The sequence below is a fragment of the Alnus glutinosa genome, chromosome 13 (genome assembly GCF_958979055.1).
Source record: "Alnus glutinosa chromosome 13, dhAlnGlut1.1, whole genome shotgun sequence".
Classification (NCBI taxonomy): Eukaryota; Viridiplantae; Streptophyta; class Magnoliopsida; order Fagales; family Betulaceae; genus Alnus; species Alnus glutinosa.
The window spans coordinates 888,152-915,855 of record NC_084898.1 but is presented as its reverse complement, the minus strand read 5'-3'; the positions used below and the strand labels follow the sequence as shown (position 1 = coordinate 915,855).

Here is a 27,704-nt window from a genome sequence, read left to right as displayed (position 1 = left end):
GCAAAAGAGGATCGGAGGCTCTCTACCTCTCTGAGTGCATTCTATATATATCAATTTTATGTCAAGCCCGTGCCTCCCCTACAATTTTATGGACACAGTTTTTTTTTGTCTAAAATGTATAGTTTCGTTTGACAACGCTTTTTGAAAAGTATTTGATTTTTATGAGAAATTTTATACTCACTTGTACTTTCACGTTCTTTGACATTACTTTTAAAATCACAATTAAAATTTGAAATGGATCGGCACTATTAAATTTTGATATAATTGTGTGTGATTTTAAAAGCCACGTGAATGAGCGTGGGAGGGAGGGTATGTACGTGTAGCATTCCTCTTTAGCTTTTGGTTGAAAAAATGTTTTGAAAGTATTTTAATATTTTGTTGTAGAAGTTATTTTTCTTGTGTATATTTTTAACGAGAATAATAATGATTAATTCAAAGGTAGATTAGAACCGACACATTAGTATCACGAAGTAAAAATATATTCTAAACACATTAATTAAATTAATAGACTAAATTAAAGAAAATTAGTGGGACACCAATTCCAGTTTCATCTGCTGCTTATCATAATTCCATTGGTTCATTACAATAGTGCTGTAGTTCTTGCTCGTGAAAGAAGACCAGCAGCTGCAGCAACTCACCTAATTTATTATTATTTCCCAATATTCCCATCTAAAATTGCATCCCAAAATTAAGAAACCTTTTCTTTTCTGGGATAATTAAAACCAACCCCAGAAGAAATTTCAACTCATTTTACTATTCAGAAGCCCCACTTGATTTGAATATCCCTCGTATCCATGAATTTACTGCATCTTTTGTAAGCAGATTCCCATTCTTTGGGAGACGGCCGGAAAGAAAAAACCATGGAAGAACACTCGCATGAGATCAGAACCCCTCTCAGTAACCCTCTTTCCCCTGTTATGTTTCTTGTTCTACAATATTCTGTAATTCCTTCTTACGAAGTTTTTGTTTACTGGGTTGTTCAGTATCTAAGGAGGAGAAAGATGAACTGGCGGCATCGTCAGCATCTCCATCACAAGCCATGGAAACCCAGACAAAATCCGAGGTAAACGAAGGGGAAGAAACAGAGGAGAACTCACCCATCCCACAAGTTGCTCTCACTGTTCCGACAACAGACGACCCGTCTCTTCCGGTCCTCACCTTTCGAATGTGGGTGTTGGGAGCCCTCTCGTGCATTCTCCTCTCCTTCCTCAACCAGTTCTTTTGGTACCGGACGGAGCCGCTCACAATCACGGCCATTTCTGCTCAGATTGCCGTTGTGCCTCTCGGCCGACTCATGGCTGCAAAGATCACTAACCGAGTGTTCTTCAAAGGTGTTAGAATATATATATATATATTCTGATATTAATTTGCTTTATTTGTCTGACTGACTGATTTATTTCTGTTTAGGAACCCGCTTGGAGTTCACGTTGAATCCTGGCCCTTTCAATATCAAAGAGCACGTTCTAATCACAATCTTTGCCAACTCCGGCGCCGGCACTGTGTACGCCATTCATGTCGTTACCGTCGTCAAGGTCTTCTACAAAAAGCACATCACTTTCTTTGTGTCCTTTCTTGTTGTTATAACAACTCAGGTTCGTTCGATCTTTTTTGTTCTGTAACTTTTTTTAAGGTTATTTTTCTTGGTACGTGTTTGTTGATAATTAGGTTTGAATGGTAGGTGTTGGGGTTTGGATGGGCTGGGATATTCAGGAGATACCTGGTGGAGCCGGCGGCTATGTGGTGGCCGGCAAATTTGGTTCAAGTTTCATTGTTCAGGTAATTTTTGTTATAGATTTTGCTTATATTTCTCTTTTCCGGTGTGTAAAAGAGGTTGTTTGAGTGCCACTGCTCGATATAGTCTTCTGAAACACCTAATTAATCAAACAAATAGAGGCTTTTCCATGAAGACGGCAATAGGGCAGCCTTATTTCAGAGAAAAAATGTGTCATTTTTCCGGTGGATATCCGTGCTTATCGGTGAGCTAGCTTGGGCAGCCACGACGGTCGGAATCTTCTTAGATTCTTTTTGGGCTAATTTTGGTTTTTCTATGATTATAACATGCGTTTCTTTGTTCAAAAAAAAAAAAAAGTGTCTTTTTCGGCTCAAAAGGACCAAATTAAGTTCTATTATTTAATTATGACTTGTCATATTGAGAAATGATACAATTATTGATCACGTATTTTTATTTTTATTTTTATTTATTTTTTATTAAAAAAAACCACAAATCATGTAAATGGGTTGGAATTTGGTTTTATATGTGTTTTTTTTTTTTTTTTTTAAATAAATAAAAAAGAGGCAAATGTGATCAACAATTGTGTTATGAGGTATGTGGCCAAGTATCATTTATGTGTCATATTTAGTGATGGCTTAGATGAGATCCCATAAATTTATTGCTAGATAGCTGACAAATATGAGAATTGCCACTAAATATAAGAGAGTTTTTATGAACAAAGACGAAATTAGGTATAGGCTTGGAGCCGGCCTATCTATTCGAGTATGGGATAAGCTGCTTGAAACCTTTTCGAACGTGTAAATTTTATAAGAATTCTGTCATATTTACTATTTAAATTGCTAAAAATCCAAATAATAAAATTGTTGAAATCTCTATCTTATATACAGATACCTTCGACTTAGGGTCACATTATGATGGGATATATTAATTCATCGTGTGGCACGCAAAAGATCCACCAAAGTTTTATTTTTCAACAAAAAAATCTTGACAAAAAACAAATTAGTACATATCAAACAATTTATTATTCGGTTGTTAGGGTGTAGGGTTGTTAATTAAGTCTATTAATTATACTTAAATTGTTGGGTGTGGTAGCTAGTGATCATGATCTTAGCCTGCTTGCTGGTCAAAATGCTACATACATATAGTAAAAGATATGGGTTGGGGCTTGTTTATTTTATTTGGTAAAGTCAAAGCAAGTTTATTGTGATCAACATTGTTTCTTAAACAAGTCAAGTTTAAATGTAAATAAATTGGTGAACATGTTATGAGTTCGATTGCTTAGAAACCATGTTTTATTAAGCGGAAGTCCTCACTTTTTTTTTTTTTTTTTTTTTTCAAACTAGGTTAAAGAAAATATCTTGAACCTAGTTTATTATATTAATACGTGCTTAAAACATGTGATTTTTACATGTATATTTTTAAAAATGTATGTAATTTTTTTTTATTTTGTTAATCTTATTAGAAATGCATGTGATAAACACATTTTCTAAAAATAAATATCAATTTAATAAGCTAAATTAGGCACTTTTTTTTTTTTTTTTTCTTCCATTGAACTTGAATTTTGTGGGTTTTTTAGATTTAGCATTAATATGCGTGCATGCTAGACCAAAATTGCTTGTAGTTGAAGTTTTTGGCACCAACTTGCATTTGGGTAGATTCTTTTGTCAGGATTAGAATTAAAAGTTGGCCAAAAATATCGTTGAATTTAATATCACATGGGAAAACTCATCATATACTCAACTCTAACATGGCATTTTGCTCATGTGAAGACAATATACAGCTCGACCTAACTTTATGCCTCATTTGGGGCCACGGTCGTTGCTGTACCCATCAGTCAAATATTTGTTTTCATTCTTTTACATAAAACTCTTTTAAGAGAAACTTTAGAAATTATATTTTTATTTCATTATTATTTTATTTTGTTGGCATTATAATTAATATTAATAAGCTTTTAGATTAATAATTATTAAAAAAAAAAAAAAATTAAGGGTCGATTGTTACTGCTTTAGTAAGATGAACTAGTGATGGAATAAAAGTGTGTTTTCTAATATTATCTTATATTTTATAGGCATATAATTGAACCAATATATATATATATATATCAAAGTTTCAAAAACCGTTATTTTCGATAAGATGATGGCCTTTTTCTTTTCTTTTTTTTCTTTCTTTCTTTCTTTCTTTTATGTACCAATTTCAGTAACAAATAGGCTTTTATCAAGTGTTCCATAGACTTGTTGATCATGATTATTCTTTAATCTCCTTAATTTGCTTTGTCAAACATAATGACCAAACTTTGTACCCAATAACTTATTTCGGCAACATATGCAAAGTTTTTATTGTTAAAACTTTCGCAAAAAAAAAAAGGCCTTTTATAATGGAAAATGTTCGGGATATTACCCTTTTTACTATAATTTTTTTACAAACTCATATGACAATATCTTATAGGTGAAACAATTAAGCAACAAAATTTGATAAATATATTTAATTATTTAGTAACTGACGTGATACTGTTTTACTGTCTTAGGGCTCTGCACGAGAGAGAAGAACGGCCCAAAGGCGGATTGACACGAACCCAATTCTTTTTGATAGCCTTCATTTGCAGCTTTGCTTACTATGTCTTCCCAGGCTACCTCTTTGAAATGTTAACCTCCCTCTCTTGGATATGCTGGATATTTCCCAAATCCGTCCTGGCCCAACAGCTCGGATCTGGGCTATATGGGCTCGGAATTGCCGCTGTTGGGCTTGACTGGTCCACCATCTCTGCTTATCTTGGAAGCCCACTGGCAAGCCCATGGTTTGCCACAGCAAATGTTGCTGCAGGGTTCGTTTTTGTCATGTACATTTTGACCCCCATTTGCTATTGGCTTGATGTGTACAAGGCAAAAACCTTCCCAATATTTTCCGATGAGCTCTTCACCTCAACTGGCCAAGAGTACAACATTTCATCCATCATCGACTCTAATTTTCACCTTGACATTGCTGCCTATTTACGGGAAGGGCCTCTTTATCTAACCACTTTTTTTGCAATGACTTATGGTGTTGGCTTTGCTGCACTTACTGCTACTGTTGTACATGTAGCTCTGTTCCATGGAAGGTATGCATTATGACATCCAAATCTTAGAAGAGTAATGCTACCGATACTCCCATTTCACTCCCTCTTCTTTATTATTTGACGTGAGATCTGATGGTTGCGGCCATCAGATCGTAAGTCGGGGATGGTCGAGACCACCAATGAAAGAGGTTGGGCAAATTTTCTTTTTGGCCTTGTACCGTCATGTCAAAGAGTATAAGAGATGGGAGTAAAATATGAGTGTCTTTAGCTAAAATTTATTATCATAGAATAATGGTACTCTTTTACACTCATTCATCACTCACTTGTCACATTGAATGATATTACCACTTGAAACACTTCATTTCAGCCGATGTAACGTAGATATGAAGAGTAGCATTACTCTTTTTTTCATAATTATTATATATGGAAGTGGCTGAGGCAGCCGTTGAAGTTCATTTTTAGCTGTGGAATGCAGAGAAATATGGCAGCAAAGCAAATCAAGCTTTCAAGAGGATACAATGGACATACACACAAAGCTCATGAGGAAGTACAAGCAAGTCCCTGAGTGGTGGTTTGTGATCATTCTTATAGCAAACATTGCCTTGACAATATTTGCGTGCCAGTATTACAATGAGCAGCTTCAGCTGCCTTGGTGGGGTGTTTTACTTGCATGTGGGATTGCCATTTTCTTCACTCTTCCAATTGGAATCATCACTGCTATTACAAATCAGGTAATTTCTTTTCACATTTATATATATAATCTTTTGGAGCCAGAATTTCAACAAGACATCAGCTAATGAGAAGACAGAAATGTTGACCTTTTCTGTCATGACAGACACCAGGCTTGAACATCATCACTGAGTATATAATTGGGTATATCTACCCTGGATATCCTGTTGCTAACATGTGCTTCAAGGTGTACGGCTACATTAGCATGACACAGGCCGTAACCTTTCTGCAAGACTTCAAGCTTGGCCACTACATGAAAATCCCTCCTAGAACAATGTTCATGGCACAGGTTAGCCAATATCCCTTCACTCAGCGTCTCCTAAGGCCTGTTTGTTTTGGCATAAAATAATTTTTGAAAAAAGTTCTTTTCTATATATTTTTGAGTGTTTGGCGCAGCGTAAACCATTTTCTTCTGCACGCTCTCCCACATTTTAGGACAGACAATTGTGATGGGGCCTATCTGTCCGAACAGGTCTCGAGTTGCCTGAACACCTACTTGAATAAGTATTGGGCCTCACGTGAGCCCTTTCGCACTGGATCTAAATCCTACCCGCGAAGATCTATTCTCACACAATCTCTTACTCAATCACAACTTCTCTTCTTTGTCTCTCTCTTCTTCATTGCTCCTCAGATTATATGAAAATATAAGAAATATTTGTAGATTTTTCATAGGAACCAAATGCCGAAAATCGTTTTTTTGAACAATTTTTTAGGGTTGTAAACAAACAACAAAAAATAGCAACGCAGAAAATATTTTATGCCGAAACAAACTGCCCAAAATTTATATGCTTGAATCATTATCAATAACTCTATCTTGACCTCTGCTTAGGTTGTTGGAACCTTTATAGCTGGCATCGTGTACTTGGGCACAGCATGGTGGCTAATGGAAACCATCCCTGACATCTGCGAGGATACATCCTCGGTGTGGACATGCCCAAGTGACACCGTGTTTTATGATGCATCTGTTATCTGGGGTTTGATCGGTCCTCGCAGAATCTTCGGAGACTTGGGGACGTACGAGGCTATCAACTGGTTCTTCCTCGCCGGAGCGATTGCTCCTATTCTGGTGTGGTTGGCGGCCAAGGCTTTCCCACAACAAGAGTGGATTAGGCTCATAAACATGCCGGTCTTGATCGGCGCCACCGGATCAATGCCGCCGGCTACTGCTGTCAACTACACTACTTGGGTAATTGTTGGTTTTCTCTCTGGATTTGTTTTGTATAGGTATAAGCCGGATTGGTGGAGGCGTCACAACTATGTTCTTTCTGGGGCACTCGATGCTGGCCTTGCCTTCATGGGGGTGCTTCTGTATTTTTGCTTGGGTTTGGAGGATGTTAGCCTCAGTTGGTGGGGAAATGACCTTGATGGCTGTGCCTTGGCTTCCTGCCCTACGGCCAAAGGAGTTGTGGTTGAAGGTTGTCCGGTTGTCTACTGAAGATATATAGAGCCCAGAAAAGAAACCAATTGTTGTTGTAAAATGTTCGGGATACTACAATTTTTATCACGTAGTACAATATCGGTGAAAAAATTTAAGAAAATTTAATTGTTTAGCGAATGACGTTATTAATGTAATCCTGTCGAAGTCACTTCCTACATAGAATTCTTACCAAACTGGTAGAAAGTTGGTGATAAAAAAATAAAAAATTCAAATGTTATACAAGGTTGAATACTTGTTTCTTGCATTTTTAATACAAAACCCACTCATGTTGAAAGTATCGAGTCCATCTATCCGAACAAGTCTCGAGCAACCTGATTACTTGTTAGGGCAGTTAAGTCCCCTAAAAGTTCTCTTATATAATTATTAGAAATTTGTATCCAATTGAGAAGACAAACAGTCAATTGGCTGCAACTACAATTGAATCTTTCAGTTACATAAGTATTCCAAAATTTCATCTAAGCAGTGAAATAGGGCTTTGGACTTAACTGCAACAGCTATGTAATAGAACTACAATATGATTCCCAGCAAATTAAAGAAATGCTCCATATACTCATCTTAATTTGATGGTCTGGAGCAGGGGCGGAGCCACCTTGAGGCTTGGGGGGGCCTGGCCCCCCCAAGCCCCAAGGTTCTCCCCAAAAAAAAAAAAAAAAATTTAAAAATTTAAAAAAAAATTAAAATTTAACTCCAAAATTTATTATTTTTTCTAATTTTGGCCCCCCCAAATTTTTTTTTTTCAATTTGGCCCCCCCAACTTGGGGGGGCTGGCTCCGCCCCTGGTCTGGAGGATCTCTTTTCAATTGAAGCTTTCAAATGCATGAGTTGGTAGAAAAATGAGTATTTAAGATACAAGTACTACAACAGGAAAAAAATGGTATATAAATACTATAATACTATACATATATGTAAAAAGATTAAGATCGTATATAATTTTTAGGATAATTCTGTTATGAAATTCTTCTAAAAATAATAATTAAATTTTATTTTAAAACTCAGTCTTATCTTAAGTCTAGTTCGAGCATGACTAGTAAAATTTGAATTCAGATTCCCTACAATTGGGCTGTCTGAATTACGTGACAGAGAGAATGAGCAGTTCAAGATGCAAGACCTACACCTACTTATTTGGAGTAGGTGAACCGGTAGCCCCTTATTAGTAGGGGTGACCAAATTGCAGGGAAATCCTCATTCATAATAAAGATCTTGACCGCAATTCACTTGACTTTATATTCTAACTTAGGACTGCAACTCAAATCTAGGGATAGATATCTCAACAATTTTTTTTTCGAATTGTTAATAATTCGGGTAATAAAAATAAGAAAGTCCTAATAAAAATTATTGGTGTGACATCCCACATCGCCTGAGAATGGAAATGTGCTTATATGTATAAATGCATCATTCTTGATATAACGCGTTAGGAGCCCAACTGGTTTGGGTAGAAGGAACAAAGCCTTGAGGTAGAGGGTTTGAGTCACCCAAGATACCAAAGAGGACAATATTCTGGGTGGGGCCACCAGGCTAGTTGCGGTGCACTTTGATACCACACACAATATGTTTTAAAGCCGTGATGGCCATGAATTTATCAGAACTCCATAGTTAAGCGTGCTTTCCTGAGAAGTTTGGTTCATTTCAATTGGAGGTGAATCATTTCAATTGGGACAAATAAGCCACCATAAACTCCCTCACATTTATTACCTAAATTGCTATAATAAATTATTAGAAATCCGAATTCCCAATCCCATCCTCTAATACCCGCCGTTTCTAAAACCTTCTCTTCAGCCAAAGAAAAAAAAGAAAGGGAAAAATACAATTTAGCCCCCCAAACTACCATCATTTCTCTGGATGGCTCTCTAAACTACCAAGGTGTTAGTATTTTATGTTGGCTATATTTTGGATGACAAAAACGTTTTATGTAATGGTTGCTATTTAAACAGGATTATCGGTCTTATTCAGAATCTTCAAATTATATGGACAGTGCTTATGAAGATTTCATACAAATTCCAAGTCAGCTAGCTGGTTCCTGTGCAACCGTTCGGACGAGCCTTTGAAGGCGTCCGAATGCCCTGCAGTGTCTAGAAACTTCAGCGTTGAAGACGTCTAGACCTTAGAGCAACGCCGTCCGGACGCTAGGTCAAGCTACTCTAAGTTCTACACGGAAGTTAGATTTCAGTTGACACTGTTTGGAAAGTTTCTACATGATATTCGGACGACATGGCAACACGTCCGGACGCTACCTAGCATTCTAGAATATTCCGGGTTTCCTTTACGAACGCGAAAAGGAGTTACAGTGAAGACTGCCGGGACGCTCGGCTAAGTCGTCCGGACGTAGTCCTATTTTGGGAAGAATCGCGCTATTCTGGAAAGGCGGTCGCAGAAGACCATCCGGACGATGCTATCTTCCGTCCGGACGCTCCACAACCAGAGTCCGAATTTGTCTAGAATTCGGTTTTCTAAAGCCTATTTAAAGAGAGCTCTAGGTTTGTTATTTGTAAGAATTCAGTAGAGAATTTCATCGTGGTTAGAGAGAGTGTTTAGGGAGATTTGAAGATTTGCTAGCTCTCTAGCCGTTGCCGATGTGTGCTCAATAGTTCATGTGAAGTCTATCTTAGAGGTCGACCCTAAGGTAAATGATTCCATCAAAGACCCCTTCAAGTAGGAGACTTGGTTGGGAAGCGTTCACGACGTGCTCCGTGTTATAGTTAAAGGTATGACTACTGCAATAAGTTTTGTGAGTATGAATGCTTTGTAACTTGCTTTACCTTTGGATAGTAGATTTCATGGGTTTTGCTGCCCCAGAGTGGTTTTTCTCTTCACAGAGTTTTCACTTCGTCAACAAATATCTTGTCTTTTTTATTTTCGCAGTTAAGATATTTTTGTTGCACACGAACATACACTTGGTATTTAGAAGTCAAATATTTATTTTTCACAAGGCTTGCACTCCGGCCACCAAACCAAAACCTTTGAAAAATGTCAATTTTGGCGAAATATCCTCATAATACCCCCTGCCACATGTCATTTTTCAATTCAAAAAAAAAATCAAAAAAAATCAAAAAAAATCAAAAAAATCAAAAAATAATTCAAAAAAAAAATATTGGGATCAACCGGAGGACGTACTGCTTATTTCCAGGATCGTCGTTGGGCACGATGCACACCTGCAGCTCGGCAAACTCGTCCCTGCCTCTCCAAACACAGACATGACTGATTTCCTATCATTAGATGTCTATGATATTGATCTTTTGAAGGTTATGAATGATACCAATTTGAATTTTGTTTTGTTACAAACGACAAGCAAGTCTATCATCGTTGTGGAAGACCTCGATCGGTTTCTGACAGAGAAATGGACGGTGGCCGAAGGGGTGTCGGGAAGATCGAGTCACGGTTGAGAAATAACTCTATTCTAAACACCTATCTTTTTTTTTAAAAAATAGAAATAAAAATAAAATTAAGAAATAAAATTTTAGTTTATTTATTTTTGAATTTTATTTTTTAATTGAAAAATGACACTTTACATGAGTATTATGAGGATGTTTCATCAAAATGGGCATTTTTTAAAGGTTTTAGTTGTTTGGAGGGTTAGATTGAAAGCTTTGGTATTTTGAGAGGCCATTTAGAGAAAAAAAGGTTAATTTGTGGGTTTAAATTATATTTTTTCGAAAAAAGAAAGAATAAATAGTTGGTTTGGCAACGCCTCCGAACTCTTTCACAGTGCCACAGTCAGACACAGAGAACAATGGAAACCCAATCGGGCGGCAACGAAGACACCGTGGCGAGAATCAAAGCCGTCCATCAACAGCTCCAAGCTCGCATGGAGTCTCAGCACAATACCCACCTCAACCTTTTGGCTTCTCTCCAATCCTTCGTGCCCAACATCGTGTCGTCCATCGATCTCTCTCTGAAGGTCGTCTCCACATTCAACCACCGACCCTTCACTCCCACGCCCACTCTCCCAAAGCCCAACCCCATCCCCAACCCCATCAAACCCACAACCAAACCAGCCTTGCCCACCCACACCCAAGACCCAGAACCGGTTCGGGCTCGCGAGCCAGAGAGCGAGCCGGTGAGTCCCTTGTCGGTGGTGCGGTCGATGGTGGCTGTTTGTCTCTTGGGTCGGGTCCCATTCGCGCCGATCGACTCGTCGACAGTGCTGAGGAAGCTGGAGAACGATCAGAACGCCACGCCGGCGGAGAGGGCGGCGCTGAGAGAGCTCGGAGGTGAGTCCGGGGCGATACTGGCGGTGGAGATGGCGTTGAGGTCGATGGCTGAGGATAATGGTGGGGTTGACTTGGAGGCCTTTGAGGTGAGTGGGAAATCACGAGTGATGGTCTTAGGGATCGATAGGACTCGGCTTCTGAGAGAGTTGCCAGAGAGCAAGCACGAGACTTTGGGGAGTGATGTGAGTGTGAATAATGCGAATGTGAATGTGGGTCAGTTTCAGAGTCAGCAATTGGTGGATGTGAATGGTGGGGTTGGAGTGTTTGGTCAGAGGCCAATGCAGGACATGTGGGTGGGACCTGGTGGGGAGCCGATTATGCCGCCGCCGGGGCCAAGGGGGCTAAGAGGAGGTGTTGGGGTGATGGGCAGAGGGGTTGGTGTTCATCCAACGCATAGGCCAATGGGTGTGATGCAGAAGCTGAGGACTGAGGAGGATGATATGAAGGATCTTGAAGCATTGTTGAAAAAGAAGTCTTTTATGGAGATGCAGAAATCAAAGACTGGTGAGGAGCTTTTGGACCTCATTCACCGGCCTACTGCTAAGGAGACTGCTGTGGCTGAAAAGGTTTATTTTTGGAACTTTTGTAGCCATTTCTTACAATTGTGTATGCTATCTGGAAGAGATTAGATTTAGGTCAACAACCCAGGCCATGTTTACTTATATCTGCGGGTATTAGTTGCAACGTTAGTTCCTTGCAAATACTTTAGCTTGCGTGGATCATTAGAGTGTTCATGTTTTCTTGTTCTAAATTTTGTTTTCAGTTCAAAACCATAGGTGGTCCGAACCTGAAGGAGTACTGTTCATCCCTAACAAAAGAGGATTGCCGGCGTCAAACTGGTTCCTTTATGGCATGTGAGAAGGTTAGTAAGTAGAGTTTGTAAGCATTTTTTTAGTAGCACAGAACATGTATATGATCATCTACTCTTGTTTCTTGTATTTTGTTATCAGCATTTTCCCTGTGCCTAACACAGATACAAAGCTACATGAATATGCATATATAGAACAGGCAGTGGCAAAGCCAGGAATTTATGTTTCAGGGGGCAGAACTGAAGTTATGATGATTTTGTATTATGTACTTTATTTTTGCGATATGCTTTGTATTCTACTACGTATATTGGCACAAAATTATATTATAAAAACATATCAAGATGCAAATGAAGTATTTTGTAACCCAATAGGTGTACAACGAAAAGGTCATCTATCAAACTCAACATATATGTGCCAAGATTGATAAAAATATTGGGTATCTTTTGTCTCTCTAATCAATACCACGTGAGTGAGTAGAAGTTATTTTTCTTTATAATGAAACATAATACAAATATCTAATGAGCAAAGGAATCGAAATTCAAGATCAAACCACATACAAATTAAAACAAAATTTTGATAAAAATAAACTAGAAAAAAATACAAAAAAAAAGAGGAGGAAAAACATAAATATTGAAAATTTATCAATGGCTTTTTGGACTGGAGTGCTTGTAGAAGTGGAATGGTGTCGTTGCTATGTGACCAGAAAATGCAGACAAAAGGGGAGTATGGTGGAAGTCTCAGCTTTTTTGTTTTTTACTGTTGAGTATATATGTGTGAATGTAAAAAGGATTGAGTTCCACATTGGAAAGATGTAAAAAGTGTGAGTGGTTAATATAGTATAGTTGAGCCAAAGTCCATAGGCTTAAACTTTTAGGTTGTGTGGTATCTTAATATGTTATATTATGGGCTCACTAAAAGACTCACATAGGTATCAATCTCTCTAACAAGTGGTATCAGAGCCGATGGTGGTGTGCGGTATAGTATAGTGGTACAAGCACGGACAAAGGTCCATGTCGTAGAGATAAGAAGTTATACAATGCGAGCATAGATGAGCGTCCTTGGAATGAAAAGGCAAAGGTTCATGGCATGGGCTTGTACAAGGGTTCCTACAGTAGGAGTAAAAATGGTGTAAGCTGTGAACATGGACAAGAATCCCTTGAGCAAGGAGCAAAAAGGTTCATGGCACGGGCACAAATGAGAGTCCATGGAATAGGGATAAAGGTGCATGGCGCAGACAAAACCCACATAGCCCACAAGTGATCTTGGAGAGTTCCCATAAGATTGGTAAAAAGTCTTCCGTTTAAGGGGGGAATATAACAATGTGGTGATGAACTCACACATGAGGGGAAGATTGTTGAGTATACATGTTTGAGTGTAAAAAGGATTGAGTTCCACATTGAAAAGATGTAAGAAGTCTGAGTGGTTAATATAGCATAGTTGAGCCCAAATCTATAGGCTTAAGCTTTTGGGTTTTGTTGTGTCTCAATATGTTATATTATGGGCTCATTAAAAGACTCATCAAGGTATCAATCTCCCTAACACGTACTTTGATTTAAGATAATCTTATGATGACCATGTGGTCATAGTAATTATATGAATGGGAAATCAATTTGAGTAATTCAAATAGTGAATGAGTTTAGAATTTCTAGTAAAAAGTGGTATACTTTTGAAAGAACATATGACACGTGCTTAGGAAAAAAAAAATACACAGTTCGTATTGGGATTTGTGGGGCTGTAAGTGCAGCCACTAGGAAACTTCCTCAGACGCAGACATATATATCAAGCCACTTTTCATTATCCTTGGAGGGGTCATGGCCCTCTTGGTCTACATGTGGCTTCGCCATTGATGCCCTCTCTGGTTTTCATGTGGCTTTGCCGCTACAAACATGTATCTATTCAAAGTTAGATAAACTTTTTACTCAAGTCAATCACTGAAAACCTCAAGTGAGCCTCCTATAAATAGCCGGAGCTCATCCTAAGTGCAAGTCAAAGTACAGTGTAAATAGTTGGATTTCATTGTAATTATAGTAATCAATCATTCTGGTTCCTAATTGACTTGTAACTTTGTTCTTCACGTCTGGATGTCAACTTAAATCTTTTAGTAGTTGAACACTGGCTTTATCTTCCAATTTGTTCGAGTAGAAAACGATATTTTGAAGAAAGCTCAAGCATATCACAAGGCGCAATATGGATAGAGCACGTGGTGTGATGATATGAAAAGTGAGAACATAGAAAGCGATACTTTCGGATGTGGTGTTTCTTAGGATTTTAAATGCATGCTGGTAAATATTAAATTGTTAAATTTTGTACTAGACAAGGATACAGTTGTGGTACTTGTTATACTTTCCCGTAATAGGCAGAAGGTCTTCGGCTAGACCTTAATGATACCAACAAGTTAACTAATTCCGGACATGGGTGTCAATTTCATTTGAGGCAGCCAAATCTCTTGTAACGGGCTAAGGTTTTCTTTGATTTGCAGCCTCACAGTTCGCTGAACAGTCTCATTCAATCAGCTTTCCTTGTCTGAGAAAAGAGAACTAGTTTGACAATTTAGTTGTATAGAATATTATTATTCATGTGAAGTCATTTGACTTTGATTTGAGGAGCCCCAAATCTTAGTTCTTTTGATGGTACTAATAATTTACTCTATCCTCCTCATATGGCTAGACATCACCTTGATCTTGAAATTTATGAATATTTTTGCTTTCTTTGAATTGAAAATTTCAAGTCTTTCCAGGTTCATTTTCGGCGAATAATTGCTCCACATACTGACATCAATTTAGGGGACTGTTCTTTTCTAGATACTTGCCGTCACATGAAGGTAAATTTTCTCCCCTGAAACAACATTTTTACTGGGTTTATGTATTCTTAAATACTTATTTTTTTCCTCTCTTTCTTTTTACATGGAGTAATGTATTTTTGACAGACATGCAAATATGTTCATTACGAGATAGACCAAATGCCTGATGTGCTTCCTCCTCCTAAACCACTAAAGCGTGCTGAATATTGTTCAGAAGTAGAACTTGGAGAACCGCAATGGATTAATTGTGATATCCGGAACTTTAGAATGGACATTTTAGGGCAATTTGGAGTTATAATGGCAGATCCACCTTGGGACATTCATATGGAGTTGCCTTATGGGACCATGGCTGATGATGAAATGCGCAATCTGAATGTTCCTGCATTGCAGACCGATGGTCTGATTTTTCTTTGGGTCACTGGACGTGCAATGGAGCTTGGACGTGAATGGTGTGTGCTTATTTTTTGCCATCTGTCAACTATAATGTTCATAACTCTCTGATGGATGGTTATTGATATTGGCTGAGAAGCTTGAAACATGACACATGTTTATTGCTTACTTTTGGCTTACAAGCTTATTACTATCCTTTTTGCAGTTTAGAACTTTGGGGGTACAAGCGTATTGAGGAGGTCATTTGGGTGAAGACTAATCAGCTTCAGCGAATAATTAGAACAGGGAGGACGGGTCACTGGCTCAATCACAGTAAGGAGCATTGCCTTGTTGGAATAAAGGGCAATCCAGAAGTAAACAGGAACATCGATACTGATGTCGTTGTTGCTGAAGTTCGAGAGACTAGCCGTAAGCCAGATGAGGTGAGTAGAACACATATCTTATAGTTTTTATGGTTATCACTTCCTGGTACCTTTACTGGTATGCTCGTATGAACATTAGTGCTTCCTGTAATAGGGTTGCAAGTTACTACATGCTGATGGCCACATTCTTTCACCATAATTTTTGTGCCTTCTGCTCAATGGTTATACTATAAGCATTATCTTATGATTTTTTAGGGTTGTTTAGAAAATAATTTATATCCAGGTTTACTAGATGTAAACTTGAGTTAATAAATCTATTGCTGCAGATGTACCCTTTGCTGGAGAGGATAAGTCCAAGAACAAGAAAGCTGGAATTGTTTGCTCGCATGCACAACACTCATGCAGGGTATTTTTTTCTTGACCCATACTAGTGCTTCTTGTCGTATTTTTTTTGGCCTCATTCCTATTTATCAGCAACTTAATCATTTTGACAATAATGAGATAAAGGTGCTTGAGGATTTTATTTTTGTAAAGACCCGAGGAAGCTGGACTCTAATTTTGACAATAATATCTGAGGCTAAATGCTTTTGAACAAAATTATAGTGTCATGGCCTAGGATCCTGGGTTATTACTGTTTCCTAACCGTAGAGGCCTTCTTTTATTCTTCTCTTTAGCTCTCCATGGGACTTGGTGATTAGAAATAGGCTTTGCAGTTTGTGCTCATGTAGCAGACAAGCCTTTTTTGTTTTTTTTTTTTTAATAAGTAAACAAAATATTATTAAAAGCGCAAGGCACCCCTAAGTACACAAGAAGTATACAAGAGAAAACACATAGTTAGAAGAAGAAAAAAGAATAAGAAAATTATGAAAATTTAAGACCAAATGAGAAATATAAGCAGCTGTTCACAGATTAGTATTGAAGAAAAAAAAAATACTTGTGCTCTTCCCTCGTCTTCTCAAAAGTCAAAACTCCTACAATTGCTTTCCCTTCAAATACACCATAAAAAACAGGTCTTCCACACAGCAGCACTCCGACTACTTTCAGACAAGCTGCGCCTTGGTATATGGGTTTTATTTCGTTTCATGTTGCTGATTACTTGTCTATTTATCAGGTGGATGTCACTCGGTAATCAATTGAATGGAGTAAGATTAGTTGATGAAGGTCTGCGAGCAAGGTTCAAGGCCGCATACCCAGATGTGGAGGTGCAGCCCGCTTCCCCTCCAAGAGCTTCTGCCATGGAAGTAGACTCTGGTCCTGCTGCTCAAATGAGGAGTCCCTTTACAGAGTCTGCAGCTCAATAGGCACCCTCTATGCTGCTTCTGAAGAGAAGCCAATGGCCGTCGATCGCGTCGTGGTCAGCTGAGTAACGTCAGTTCCATCATAACTCCTCAATCAAACAGGCTTTCATTTGCTCTGGAGAAACAGGATCCTTGCCATTTTTCTTGTAGCATTCGGTGATAATTAATCTTCTAAAAGGAAGCACAAGGAACACTTCCTCTGAGGTTTTTTTAGATCAGGCTACATGTGTAAATTATGTGATAGAGTATGTAAACTAACATTTAATTCCGGGTGCCAAGAAAGTATATCTCATAGCTGTTAATTTCTTGTTGCCTGATTTGCTTCCTTTTCCTTTTCCCATGTGAAGGTAGGAAAAGTAAGGAGCACTAACTCTGTTAATTAAAGTGAATTTTGCAATTAGTGTAACTGGGAGCACCTATTCTTTGCACCGTTTCTTTACATTGCACAAAATTTTTACCATATATATAGGGCCTATATTGAGCACTAACAACAAAAGTAAGTAATTAATATGAATATTATTGAATCTATAGTTGACTTAAGCTTTTAGATTAAAGTAGTATCCCCAACGTATCTCCCCAACACAAACCCCCCACCACTCTTTTACCTTTTTCCTTGGTCAAAATTTTCAGCAGATTTTTGTGCTCAATGCTAATTGCCATACTCCCTTGAACTTTTGGTATTCATTTTTTTTTTTTTTTTTTTTTTTTTTGGGTGCCTGAGCGCTATGGGGAGTATTATAATGTTTATTATAAATTCCTTATAAATTGATATAACAATTTATGTAACACTTACAATATTAGTTTTTAAACAAAATATTAAGATACTGTCACGTAAATGTGATAATTCATATTTGCATGTCAGGTTTAATTTGTGTCAAGGCATGGGTATAAAACTAATATCCTAAGCCGACCTATTTAATTAAACCGGTTGGAACCTTAAACTCTAATCTGCCAATTTTGTGTTTGATTCGTATTAGGTTTGTAGGTTGTGTAGAAAATTGCTAACCCTAAATGTTGAGGGCTGTGTCAATGCATGAATATAAGATTATGTAGGTCAACTTTAACCCGACCTATTTAATTAAACGGGTCAGATCCATCGACTCTAACCTACTAATTTTAATGTTGGATTCGTGGGTAGCGTAAAAAATTGTTAACCTTTTTTGCGTAAATTTGCAAGGGAGTTAACTGTAATTGTAATTCGTAGGAAAATTGTAGTAAAAACTGTCCTACTCAAATATTATTCCTTCCTGTTATGCTATTTTCTATCTGATTAATGTGTGCGCGACCGCACGTAGAGAAACTGTCGGGGGCAACGCGAATCCCCAGCTGGCAAGTACATAAATTAATGGAACAGGGAAACCTTGACAGCAGCAATAATATCGGGCGATGTTGTCTTGGAGCTACACAGATTGATCTTTTGTTCTTTCTTTTTACATTGAAAGTTGAAACTGGTGCCATCTTTTCTTAGAAAAGAGCAAAAGAGAAAGTGATATTTACAGTTCATAGATGCTCTTTCTACTGTTTGGAACTTCAAAATCGAGTATGCATAGCATTGACAGAACAAACATGTATCAAATTTGAACCAAATCATTATATTAAGTTGCTTCCAAGAATTACAAAGCCAAAAATTTCATATTAACCAATAATGAAGAAAAAAAAATCAATACCAAAGTGGGAAAAAAGAATCATTCTCAACTGGATATGTTCTTCACATGATGCCATTAATTATTGCAGATACCAGAAATCCAGCAAGAGCTGCGATGAAGATTGGGAAGCTTAGTGAAGAAGAAGAAGAAGAAGAAGGGGAAGGCGGTTGTGGGATTGTTCCAAAAACAGTAGGGTAAGAGGGTGAAATTTCCGGCAATGCGCTAGGACCGTAGGAAGGAGGATCTGAAGCAGACCCATTACCAGAAAGCACAGAAATGTGGAGCTTCTGGTTCTTTTCGCAGTGCCCTTGCTCTCCACTGGTGAAGTAGAATTCCCCATGTGCGGTGATGTTGAAAAGAGAATTGCCATTGTTCATGTACAAGATTGGATCTTTGAGGTTGCAGCTGTTGAAGGATTCTACCGTGACTTGTATCAGTGAATCTTGACTTGGTGGGTACAAAAACACTGAATATACAGAAAAAAGAAAATAAACCCATTTATAAATCAGAAACGATAGCTGGCTGGCCGCATCAAGAGAGGAAGAAGATGATGATCAGAAAAAAACTTACAGAGAGAATCTCCGATCCTCAAGGTGTGATATTTGGACCATATGGTGTAGACTTGTGGATTTGCTGAAGTGGGTATTCCCCAGGCGTCTAAATCTCCAACCTTGTACTGGTAGCAGAAGACATTGGATAATTTGGATTGCAGTAGTACAAGGAACTGAAAAGCCAACAAGAAGCGGTACCTCGTACTTCTGAGATTCGCCATCTTAGAGCTTCTCACGCTCTCTGTTTCTCAAATTTAAGAATCTGGGAGCCAAGAGCCAGGACGCTGGACGGCTGAATCTTATTGGCTCCAGTGTCTACAGGCTGTGATTAGTTTAACAAAGAGATTTACCGGAATGCCCATCTTAAGATGGTAGTAATTTGACCTCGGTTCGGGTAACATTGAGTCATGGATATAAAATTATATATATTAATTATAATTTCGACCAACTTAATTAAACGTGTCAGACCTTTCAATTCTAACCCACTAATTCTGTATTGAATTTGTGTCGAGTTCGCGAGTCGGGTAAAAAATTTGCAACCGTTTTTTTTGAATCACGAGAAATGTTATTTAGTAAACTGTTATATGACTGCCTTACAACTAAGATAATATGGCTGTAAAAATAAGCTATTGATTTTTTTTTTTTTACAAAGTCTTTGCTGATTTAAAATTCTAAATTTTGATTTTCACTTTCAGAAATAGGAGGGTAAAATTGTCATTTGATTTTTATTTTATTTTTTTGACAATTTTTTACCCTTTCATTTAGCCTTACTGGCTCCTCTCTGGTTCACTTGAACCGCGAAGTATCCGAATGCATTAGTTTTTTACGGTTACTACTCAAATTGCTTGAAATCTAAATCAGTTAAAACTGATAAAGAAATCAATCATGTTGCAAATAATGGCACATGGGCCAGATGGATAGTCATCCATGAGAGAGCAGCCTAGGCAGGCGAGTTTGGACAGAAGGTGGAAGGAGAGTTTAGGATGCTTTCTCAAATACTAATAGCTACATGATTGACTTGTATAAAATACCATCATCATCATGTGGAGAAGACGAGAGATAGCGGTGCAACCTGTGACCTGTCCCCCCTCACATGGTTGGTCCTTCTGATATTAAATCTTATTTGTTAAATTTTGAAGAAAAAACCAGAATGAAGAGTGGAAAGTGACCGACCTTAAATTTCATCCACAACTTGGATATTGCTTATTCTCATTTGTCTTTCCATGGAATTATTTTTGTTGATTAGAGGATTTGGTTTATCTAAAAGCCATTAATTACTGTAATCAAATTGATGTAGGACGGCGAACCCCTCTTTTTCGGTGCAAGTAGTGAGTACAATGTGAAGCCCATGCGGCGTCAGATCGAGCATTCTTAAACAATGAAAGTATATAAAGAAAGGATTTTCACACGGATTCAAGATCTGGCCGATTTTCTGAATAAATATTTTGCCACCTTATAATGGTAAGTTCTTAGATTGTATTCAAACGGGCTTCGAGCAAGACATTTTGCTCCAACTTCACTCAAGCAACCCTCGAGAGGAGCACACTTTGCTCCCTGCTCGCACCAAAAAAAGAGGGGTCGCCATCCTACATCACAAATTCAGCAATGTCATGGAGATGTTTAAAGTTCTTAATGGTGAAAAGGTTTTTTTAATAAAGAAATATGTCTATATCTATTATCTACATGGATTCTTGCTAAGTGGTAATGTGTCATTGTAATGAAATGATGCTATAAATTCAAACCATACCATTTGCCACAAGGATTTAGATTGGGAAGAACAGAATTATTACTTGGTAGATAGGACGAGAAAGAGCTTCTCAAATAACAAGTTCTCTTTCTAAAGATTAGAGAAACGGTTATTAAAATAGAATAACCGCTTAAGGCAGTTATGGATAGAGGTTAACCACCTTTTCAACCCTAATATTTGTCATCTACCTTTCACTACCGGTTTACCACCCCCGGGCCTCAGCCTCTCTTCTTCGCTCCATCCTTCTACTTCTTGCACGTGCTCCCATTTGCCGCCATCTAAGAAGTAATTCTATGGTGCTTTTGTATATTCCTACCTGACTCTGGTTTCTTTTTAGCTTGTTCTCAATAAAGTGCTCACTCTTTTGTCATCAAAGAACAGCCACTCACTTGAATTCAGCCTCCCCCCCCCCCCCCCCCCAAAAAAAAGCCAGTAGAGTAGAAAATCAAAAGAACCACCATTGGCAAAAGTAAAAGTAGAATTTTCGAACACCCACTTCATAGAGATTTTTATAATAGTTATCCGGATGAAACTAGATGGGTTTTTTTTTTTTTTTTTTTTCCTCTAAGCAATAAAGAAAATGGAGATTAATTACAAGGAGATCTTTCCTATTGTTAATTCTAATCAAAGAAAAACAAAAGGTGGGACTAGGACTGCTTCTAAAAAACTTATTGGAAGCGGCCAACTCAGCAACATGATGTGCTCGGTGATTAGCACTTCTAGAAATTTTAATGGCAGTCCAACTTTGTAAAAGGTGAAGCTGCTAATGGATGTCTTCAATGATAGGGAGCAAAAGACCAATCCGAAAAGAGTCTAGCCTTGGTGATGGGTAGAGTGATGATAAGAGAGTTCCCTTCCAAGTATAAGAGAGTGACAGGCAACAGAGAGAGCAAATTTGACAGCTAAAAGTGTAGCTTGAGCTTCACCGGCATTAACATCCAAAGGGGGCAGTCTGATGGGCCGATGGCAGAAGCCGAAATAATATGCCCATTTCAATTTGAGTCACTGAGGACAGCAGCTGCAACAACATCAAAATTTGCTTTGATGAAATTTTGGGGAGGAGGATCCAAATCTCATTGCAAGATTTATTCTTCCATGCTGAAGAATGGTCTCTGATAATCTGAGCAATAAGTTTGAGGGAAGAGCTGATTTCCAGATTAAGTGTTTCAATCTATGCTAGAGTTTTGGATCCAATCATGGAGATTTTGGAGATTGGGGTTTGGATTGGGTTTGAAATTAGGAAGGGAGGGGATCCAAGGTGGAGACCAAATGTTAAGATTTTGCCCTTCAAAGATTAGAGTTACTTTACCATATCATCAATTACATGTGAATTACACTCTCTTCTATATCATCAAATCTTTGTATGGACATAATTTTCTTTCAAATTGAATTAGAGAAAATTCTTCCAACCCAATCTATTATATTGACATATGCCTTATGTATTTCATTCTCACATATATTTTTAATTAGATTAACGGAGCATGCAATTTGAAAGAATTGAAGTGAGAGAGCACATGCTCTAGATGTCAAAGTTTATCCTTTTTATATCATTTCAGTTACATTAATTAATTAATTAATTTTTTAAAAAAAAAACACTGTTGCAGTACGCAGGGCAATGGAATTAAAGTTTTAACAAAAATATGGTGCTACAGAAGGGGAAGAAATATCGAATGAAAAAAATGAAAAGAAACAGTAAATAGGAGAAAAAAAAAAAAAAAAAAAGGAATTCTAAGGATTGAAAAGCTATCATTACATACTATGGCAAACACCTTAAATTTTGAAACACCCAAGCTAATGCAGCACCAGTTTACAGTAATTGCAGAAGACAAGATCTAAAAGCACCAACTATATAATTCTTCTTTTACCTATCATCTCTTTTATGTTAATGGCCACCACCTGCTTGCTCCCCTGAAAATCTTTATGCCTTCTTATCAAGGACTCAACCAACATTCTCCCTTTCCTTATTAATCCAAACAACAACCAGAATGCACCTCCAACAATTCACAATAAGACAATGCGGATGGGTTTAACCTTCTAAACTTCCAAATCGATCAGACATTTAATGGCTCTTCTTCCACAGACCTCTCCAGTGCTGTCCAGTCTTGTGGTTCTACAGGCAAATACATATTGATAAATGAACATATCAATAAAAACCCAGGGTTAAATGTATCTCCACATCAGAAAGTTACAGCTTCTAGGTGCAACCGCTATACATATGTAATATTAAAGACAACATATATATTTTGCTTTCTAAACAAAGAAGTAAATCGTGGGAATCTAACACAATTTGCGGAACTTACTTGACTTTTGGTTCTCTACAATCGACATGAGCCGCCTCTGCAGTACCGCAGCCACAAAGAGAAAAATCGAGCACATGCTGAACATGATGGTCATGGGAAACCCATCAACCTTCAAAAGGTAAAGTATACAAACAAAATCTTAGTAATAAAGAGAAGGCTACTCATTGCACATGGTGCATTCATTGTCCAATCTCATATTGTACATCAAATCTCATAAAAGAGCAATAGCGTCACTCACATTGTACAGCACAATGCAGACAAAGATGTTTAGAGGAATGCGAAAGAAGTTCATGATGGTGCTCCTTGACTCCTCAGGAATGTATTGGGACCTCATCTTCATGATAGATGGCCAGAATATCCCCACACAGGCCTCAAACGCGCAGAAGCCAACAACCAGAATACACCCAGCAAAGGAGATACTTCCACCTTTCACTTTGGAAGGTGCTATCAAGAACTGTTCAGAATTCCCAAAAAAATTAATAATACCAAGCAGTGTTTCCACTGTTAACCAGATCTTAGCAAGGGAAAACATTTGAATTTAAATATACATACAAAGAAATTAGAGGAATCAGAATTTCACAACATACACTGGTTATAATGGGGAGCAAGAGGGATGCTGAGGAGATGACAAAAACAATCTGCATGTAGCTCTCAACTTTGGGAGATGATTGAGCCATCAGTCGAGATGCAATAGAGCTTCCCAACATTGAAGACAACATGAACGTTGCAAATATGAAACCGTGCGGAATGTCCTCATCATTTGGGCTCAGAGCAGGAGTCCAGAGGAACACAAAGGTGTACATTGAGCCTTCAAATAGGGATTGTATGGCACCCAGCAATGCAATTTTCTCATCTGATCCCATGTGGAATGTAAATATTAAAAGAACTTCCAAAGAGAGAGAGATAGAGAAAAAGAAACACGTGGATAGACCATAATGGAAGTCTCTTGATTATATTTCTACTTTTTTGTTCAAAATGACAGTGATTAACCAAAACTGGACAACTTTTGGCAGTTAAAATTCCTAAATGGTGTCCAATAGTGAGTCTGGACCCTCTATGCACAGGAAAAGGAGCCAAGGGAAACATATAGTGACAAGTTGCATTAGTGCTCCACTAATCTCTATCTAATTTATTAATCTTTTCTAACCATTCACAATATGTGGACTGTAATTTGATAGTCTAGAAAATTATATGTGATAGCTTATAAATCTAATGAAGCTAATTTTTTTTCCATAAAAGATCAAGTATAAAAATGGAATCAAAACAGAAGGTTAGGGATTCACCAGAAGCAATGGCCACAGCAGCACCCTTGAACTGGGTAAGCAAGTCCTTGTTTTCTGAAGGGTCTCCATAGTTTTCACTCCAAGATGACATTATAATTGCCATGCCAATTGCCAGAAAGCATGCAGCCGCATCAAATGGAGAAACAGGGCCAAATCCCAGAGTATGAACAAGTAGATTTCCAAGCAACCCAGATACAATAGCAACCAGACCATTGCCAAGAAATATTGCCTTCGAGAATGTTATTGAAAGCCATTGCTGCTCAAAACCCCTCTGCAAATATCAATAGGGATTGTAATAAGTTACAAAAACAACATATAAGAGCAGAAAAAATTGAAATAAAAAATCCACAACATCGGTTGAAACCCATGGCGTTTGTCAAGTAGTAATTGGTAGGTCTCACATCCCCTGCCTGAGAGGATTTCCATGGAAAATCCAACAGATTGCCATATGCTTACATAAAAATTAGGAAGTAACGGCAGGGGATGACATCATTGACCTCATCAAAGAGAGGTTCAACCACCTAGAATGTGCAGATTATGGAACATACAAATCATCAGGACTGCTGGGAATATGTTAATCCATGAAATTGCTCAAGGATATGTTAATCAAGATTATTGCAACATAAACAGACATTATAACCTATTATTAATTTGATCTGCAGAACTTAATTCATCAGCAGAGCAGTGACGCACCTTATTGTGTTCTGCAACAAGCCAAGACTCAAAAGCTGAAAAGAGTAGAGAAGTGGCAATTCCTCCCAATATGCGCCCCACCATTAAAACTTTGTACTGAGGAGAATGTTTGGTGATGCAGCTTAGAATATAAGTTATGCAGTAAGTAACACTTGCCCTCTTCCGACCCCTGGATTTAGCAGGTGGTGAATTGCAAAATAATAATTTGATCAAAAGCAAACAAAAAGAAATCAAAATATGAGATCTTACTGTTTATCAGCTAGAGATCCAACAATTGTCCCAAACAACATAGAGGATCCAAACCCAGCAATGAAGAGTTGCCCAATATCCCCCTTTCCAAACCCATACTGTCTGTAAAGGTAGTAAACATATGGACCCTGCAGCCAATCCCCGGCTATTGCCACAATCAATTTAATTAGATTCAGGAAAATATGGAAAATGTCAGAGATCCAAACACCGTCAATTCAAGCAGTTCTTAATAATTAAGACAGCTATTGATCATCAGTTGTTTTCCCTAGAATATACGTTGTAAATATCATTACAGCCAACAGATCTTGGCACCACACAACAAGGAAATAATTTATGAAAGTATTAATTAGTGCAAATTAACATGAATAAGCGCCACAAGGCAGAAGCAACAACAAATCAATGGCGAAGGGTTTGTCCTGATATAAAGACAAGCGGATCATACTGACACTCGACAAACATCATGTTCATTTATATGATTACAAGCCAAAACTTGGATGCCCCCTTTGATAGCTGAAAAGTATCCATCAGGAAAAAAAAACCAAAAAAGAAAGGAAACATGATAGTGAATCTCTAGTTCTACATGTATGAAACCAAATAAACACTCTTACTAGTTGGGTTCTTATTCCTCTTGTGGAGAATTTAATCTGAAATTTTCTGTTCTTTTTCAGTCTGATCCTTCACTTTCTCATCAACCAAACAGATGAAATCATAATTCAATGCCCCCCACCCCCACCCCCCTCTCTCTCTCTCCCCGAGCACAAACATTTGCAAGGCAAACCAAAACAAATCCCAGATCTAAGTAAACAAACAGCATTGACTCACCCACTAATCACCGTTGAAAATCCCACTAATCCGGAACAAACCCACATGAACAAGCAAGAGGAACGCCCACATTACACTAAATTTAGCTTGAACAAACAAAACCCAGATAAAATATTAAGGAAAGACGCCAGATCTAACGCATACCCATCATGAGAGAGTAAACGAGGAGGTAGTTGTTCTTAAAGGCATTGAAAGCAGAGGGGGTGTTGATGCGATCTTTGCTGCTTTTGCTCAGCTCCAATGCAGCCACCACCGCCGCGAGACCACCGAAAACCAAGATGTAGAAGAGCTCCATTCTTGGCCTTGCAGATCAATCTCTGTGAAAGAGAGAGTGTGAGAGAGAGCGAGTAGGAAGAGGGAAAAGGGTGGTGCTGTTAAAAGGACGTTGTCAATGTCATTTTTGTGGTTTTTGGGTGGATTTTCATTAGTATCGTTATTGTGGAAACCATAGGGCTATTGTCCCTCTGTTTCAGGATTTCCCGGGGATTCCATTTTCCACAATTATAAAGAATATGGCAGTGTTTGGCAAGTGACTTGGCTGCCAGAATAATGAATTGTTATTTTTTTGATTTAGTAAAAGTAGCATATGTGATATAAAGTAAAAAAATTTGTATAAAAAAATAAAAAAATTTGTATTTTAGTGTATTTTTTATTTGAATAGTAATAAAAAAATTATTGGTGTGATTTAAAAAGTGAGGAAAAAAATAAAAAAGCCTTAATATTGACTGTTATTAAAAAATGAAAAAAAAAAAAAGAAAAAAAAAAGAAAGAAAGATAAAAAGAGATAAAAAAATGGCTGCCCATGCTCATTGCCAAACATAGCCATTGTTTCCGCGTATTTGCTTTGGTCTATGGGTGGAAATTATATATATGATTTTTTTTTTAATGTGGAAATAATAGTTTTTTATTTTTTTCATTGGGTATCCAAAGTTTGTTAAGCATTCGACTATTCCCTAAGAATGAGACATAAATTTGAGAGTGAAATAACATATTCCTCATAGTTTATTTTGTTAGAATATATAAAAAAATATATTATATTTTTCATATATTTTATATTTGTTTGATATTATCGTACTCTCTAATTCAGTTCATATTCCATGTATTCTAACATATTAGATTTGTTCATCTCAAATTTTAGGATAAAGATTTGTTTGGATTTGCGATTTCAAAAAGTATGATTTAATTTAAAAAAATATGATTTTTAAAAATGCATTTAAACGTTTGGCAAAATTGCAGTTTAGCCTTTACAATTTTGCATTTTCAAAAAAAACTCAATTACTTGTGATTTGAAATAGCTGTTTTCTACATTTTCAAATTGTAAATTTTTTAAAACGCAATTTCCAAACTATTCATTTTTTTAGATTTAGTTTAAATTGCACTTTTTGTTTACAAAATTGCAATTCTCAACCCACCCTAAAAAGGAATATAAAAAATACATAGAGGTAATGCTATAGTACATACACGAAACAACTTTGTCTAAGAAATTCTGGAAAATAGTAATATATAACTTCGAAATAAGAGACAAACCACAAGGATCAATGGTGTAATTTTTCCTAAACAATATAACATGTCATCGCTCCCTCCAAACGGCTCCT

General features: G+C 37.5%; 3 protein-coding genes across 4 annotated transcripts; 1 reads left to right on the top strand and 2 right to left on the bottom strand.

Moving 5' to 3' along the window:
- The first annotated feature begins 590 nt into the window (after positions 1-590).
- LOC133854066 (oligopeptide transporter 7-like) lies at positions 591-17,251 on the top strand. 2 transcript variants are annotated; one of them, XM_062290096.1, is made up of 14 exons: positions 608-897; positions 984-1,331; positions 1,408-1,592; positions 1,679-1,776; positions 4,257-4,826; positions 5,260-5,515; positions 5,620-5,802; positions 10,655-11,725; positions 11,923-12,021; positions 14,706-14,789; positions 14,895-15,217; positions 15,364-15,580; positions 15,847-15,926; positions 16,632-17,251. In XM_062290096.1, exons 1-14 carry the CDS (start codon positions 861-863, stop codon positions 16,819-16,821), a joined length of 3,741 nt encoding a protein of 1,246 aa, XP_062146080.1. In that variant the 5' UTR covers positions 608-860; the 3' UTR covers positions 16,822-17,251. The 2 variants fall into 2 exon arrangements, with proteins under 2 accessions (XP_062146081.1, XP_062146080.1); XM_062290097.1 differs by lacking the exons at positions 10,655-11,725; positions 11,923-12,021; positions 14,706-14,789; ... (2 more) ...; positions 15,847-15,926; positions 16,632-17,251 and adding an exon at positions 6,343-7,085 and having other exon boundaries at positions 591-897.
- A 1,136-nt stretch (positions 17,252-18,387) lies between these two features.
- On the bottom strand, positions 18,388-19,308 carry LOC133854768 (early nodulin-like protein 8). Its single transcript, XM_062291041.1, has 2 exons — positions 19,035-19,308; positions 18,388-18,930 (listed from the first exon to the last, which is right to left on the bottom strand). Exons 1-2 carry the CDS (start codon positions 19,234-19,236, stop codon positions 18,527-18,529), a joined length of 606 nt encoding a protein of 201 aa, XP_062147025.1. The 5' UTR covers positions 19,237-19,308; the 3' UTR covers positions 18,388-18,526.
- Positions 19,309-22,442: 3,134 nt separating this feature from the next.
- Positions 22,443-26,588, bottom strand: LOC133855041 (uncharacterized). The gene is made up of 8 exons (XM_062291335.1): positions 26,254-26,588; positions 25,288-25,432; positions 25,039-25,207; positions 24,346-24,616; positions 23,650-23,915; positions 23,301-23,516; positions 23,063-23,171; positions 22,443-22,872 (listed from the first exon to the last, which is right to left on the bottom strand). The coding sequence occupies exons 1-8, from the start codon at positions 26,402-26,404 to the stop codon at positions 22,814-22,816; spliced, it is 1,386 nt and encodes a 461-aa protein (XP_062147319.1). The 5' UTR covers positions 26,405-26,588; the 3' UTR covers positions 22,443-22,813.
- Positions 26,589-27,704: the final 1,116 nt, after the last annotated feature.

What these genes read in the sequence shown, in the direction of transcription:
- LOC133854768 (XM_062291041.1), bottom strand. Translation starts at nt 19,236, where the DNA reads ATGGCGAATCTCAGAAGTACGAGGTACCGCTTCTTGTTGGCTTTTCAG. An exon ending in GAGGATCGGAGATTCTCTCT is followed by an intron (nt 18,931 to 19,034) that starts GTAAGTTTTTTT and finishes CTGTATATTCAG; the next exon opens with TGTTTTTGTACCCACCAAGT.
- LOC133855041 (XM_062291335.1), bottom strand. Translation starts at nt 26,404, where the DNA reads ATGGAGCTCTTCTACATCTTGGTTTTCGGTGGTCTCGCGGCGGTGGTG. An exon ending in TTGTTGCAGAACACAATAAG is followed by an intron (nt 24,617 to 25,038) that starts GTGCGTCACTGC and finishes TGATATTTGCAG; the next exon opens with AGGGGTTTTGAGCAGCAATG. An exon ending in TGCTCCCCATTATAACCAGT is followed by an intron (nt 23,517 to 23,649) that starts GTATGTTGTGAA and finishes AATTCTGAACAG; the next exon opens with TTCTTGATAGCACCTTCCAA.
- LOC133854066 (XM_062290096.1), top strand. Translation starts at nt 861, where the DNA reads ATGGAAGAACACTCGCATGAGATCAGAACCCCTCTCA. An exon ending in TCACTGCTATTACAAATCAG is followed by an intron (nt 5,516 to 5,619) that starts GTAATTTCTTTT and finishes CTGTCATGACAG; the next exon opens with ACACCAGGCTTGAACATCAT. An exon ending in ATGGAGCTTGGACGTGAATG is followed by an intron (nt 15,218 to 15,363) that starts GTGTGTGCTTAT and finishes TCCTTTTTGCAG; the next exon opens with TTTAGAACTTTGGGGGTACA.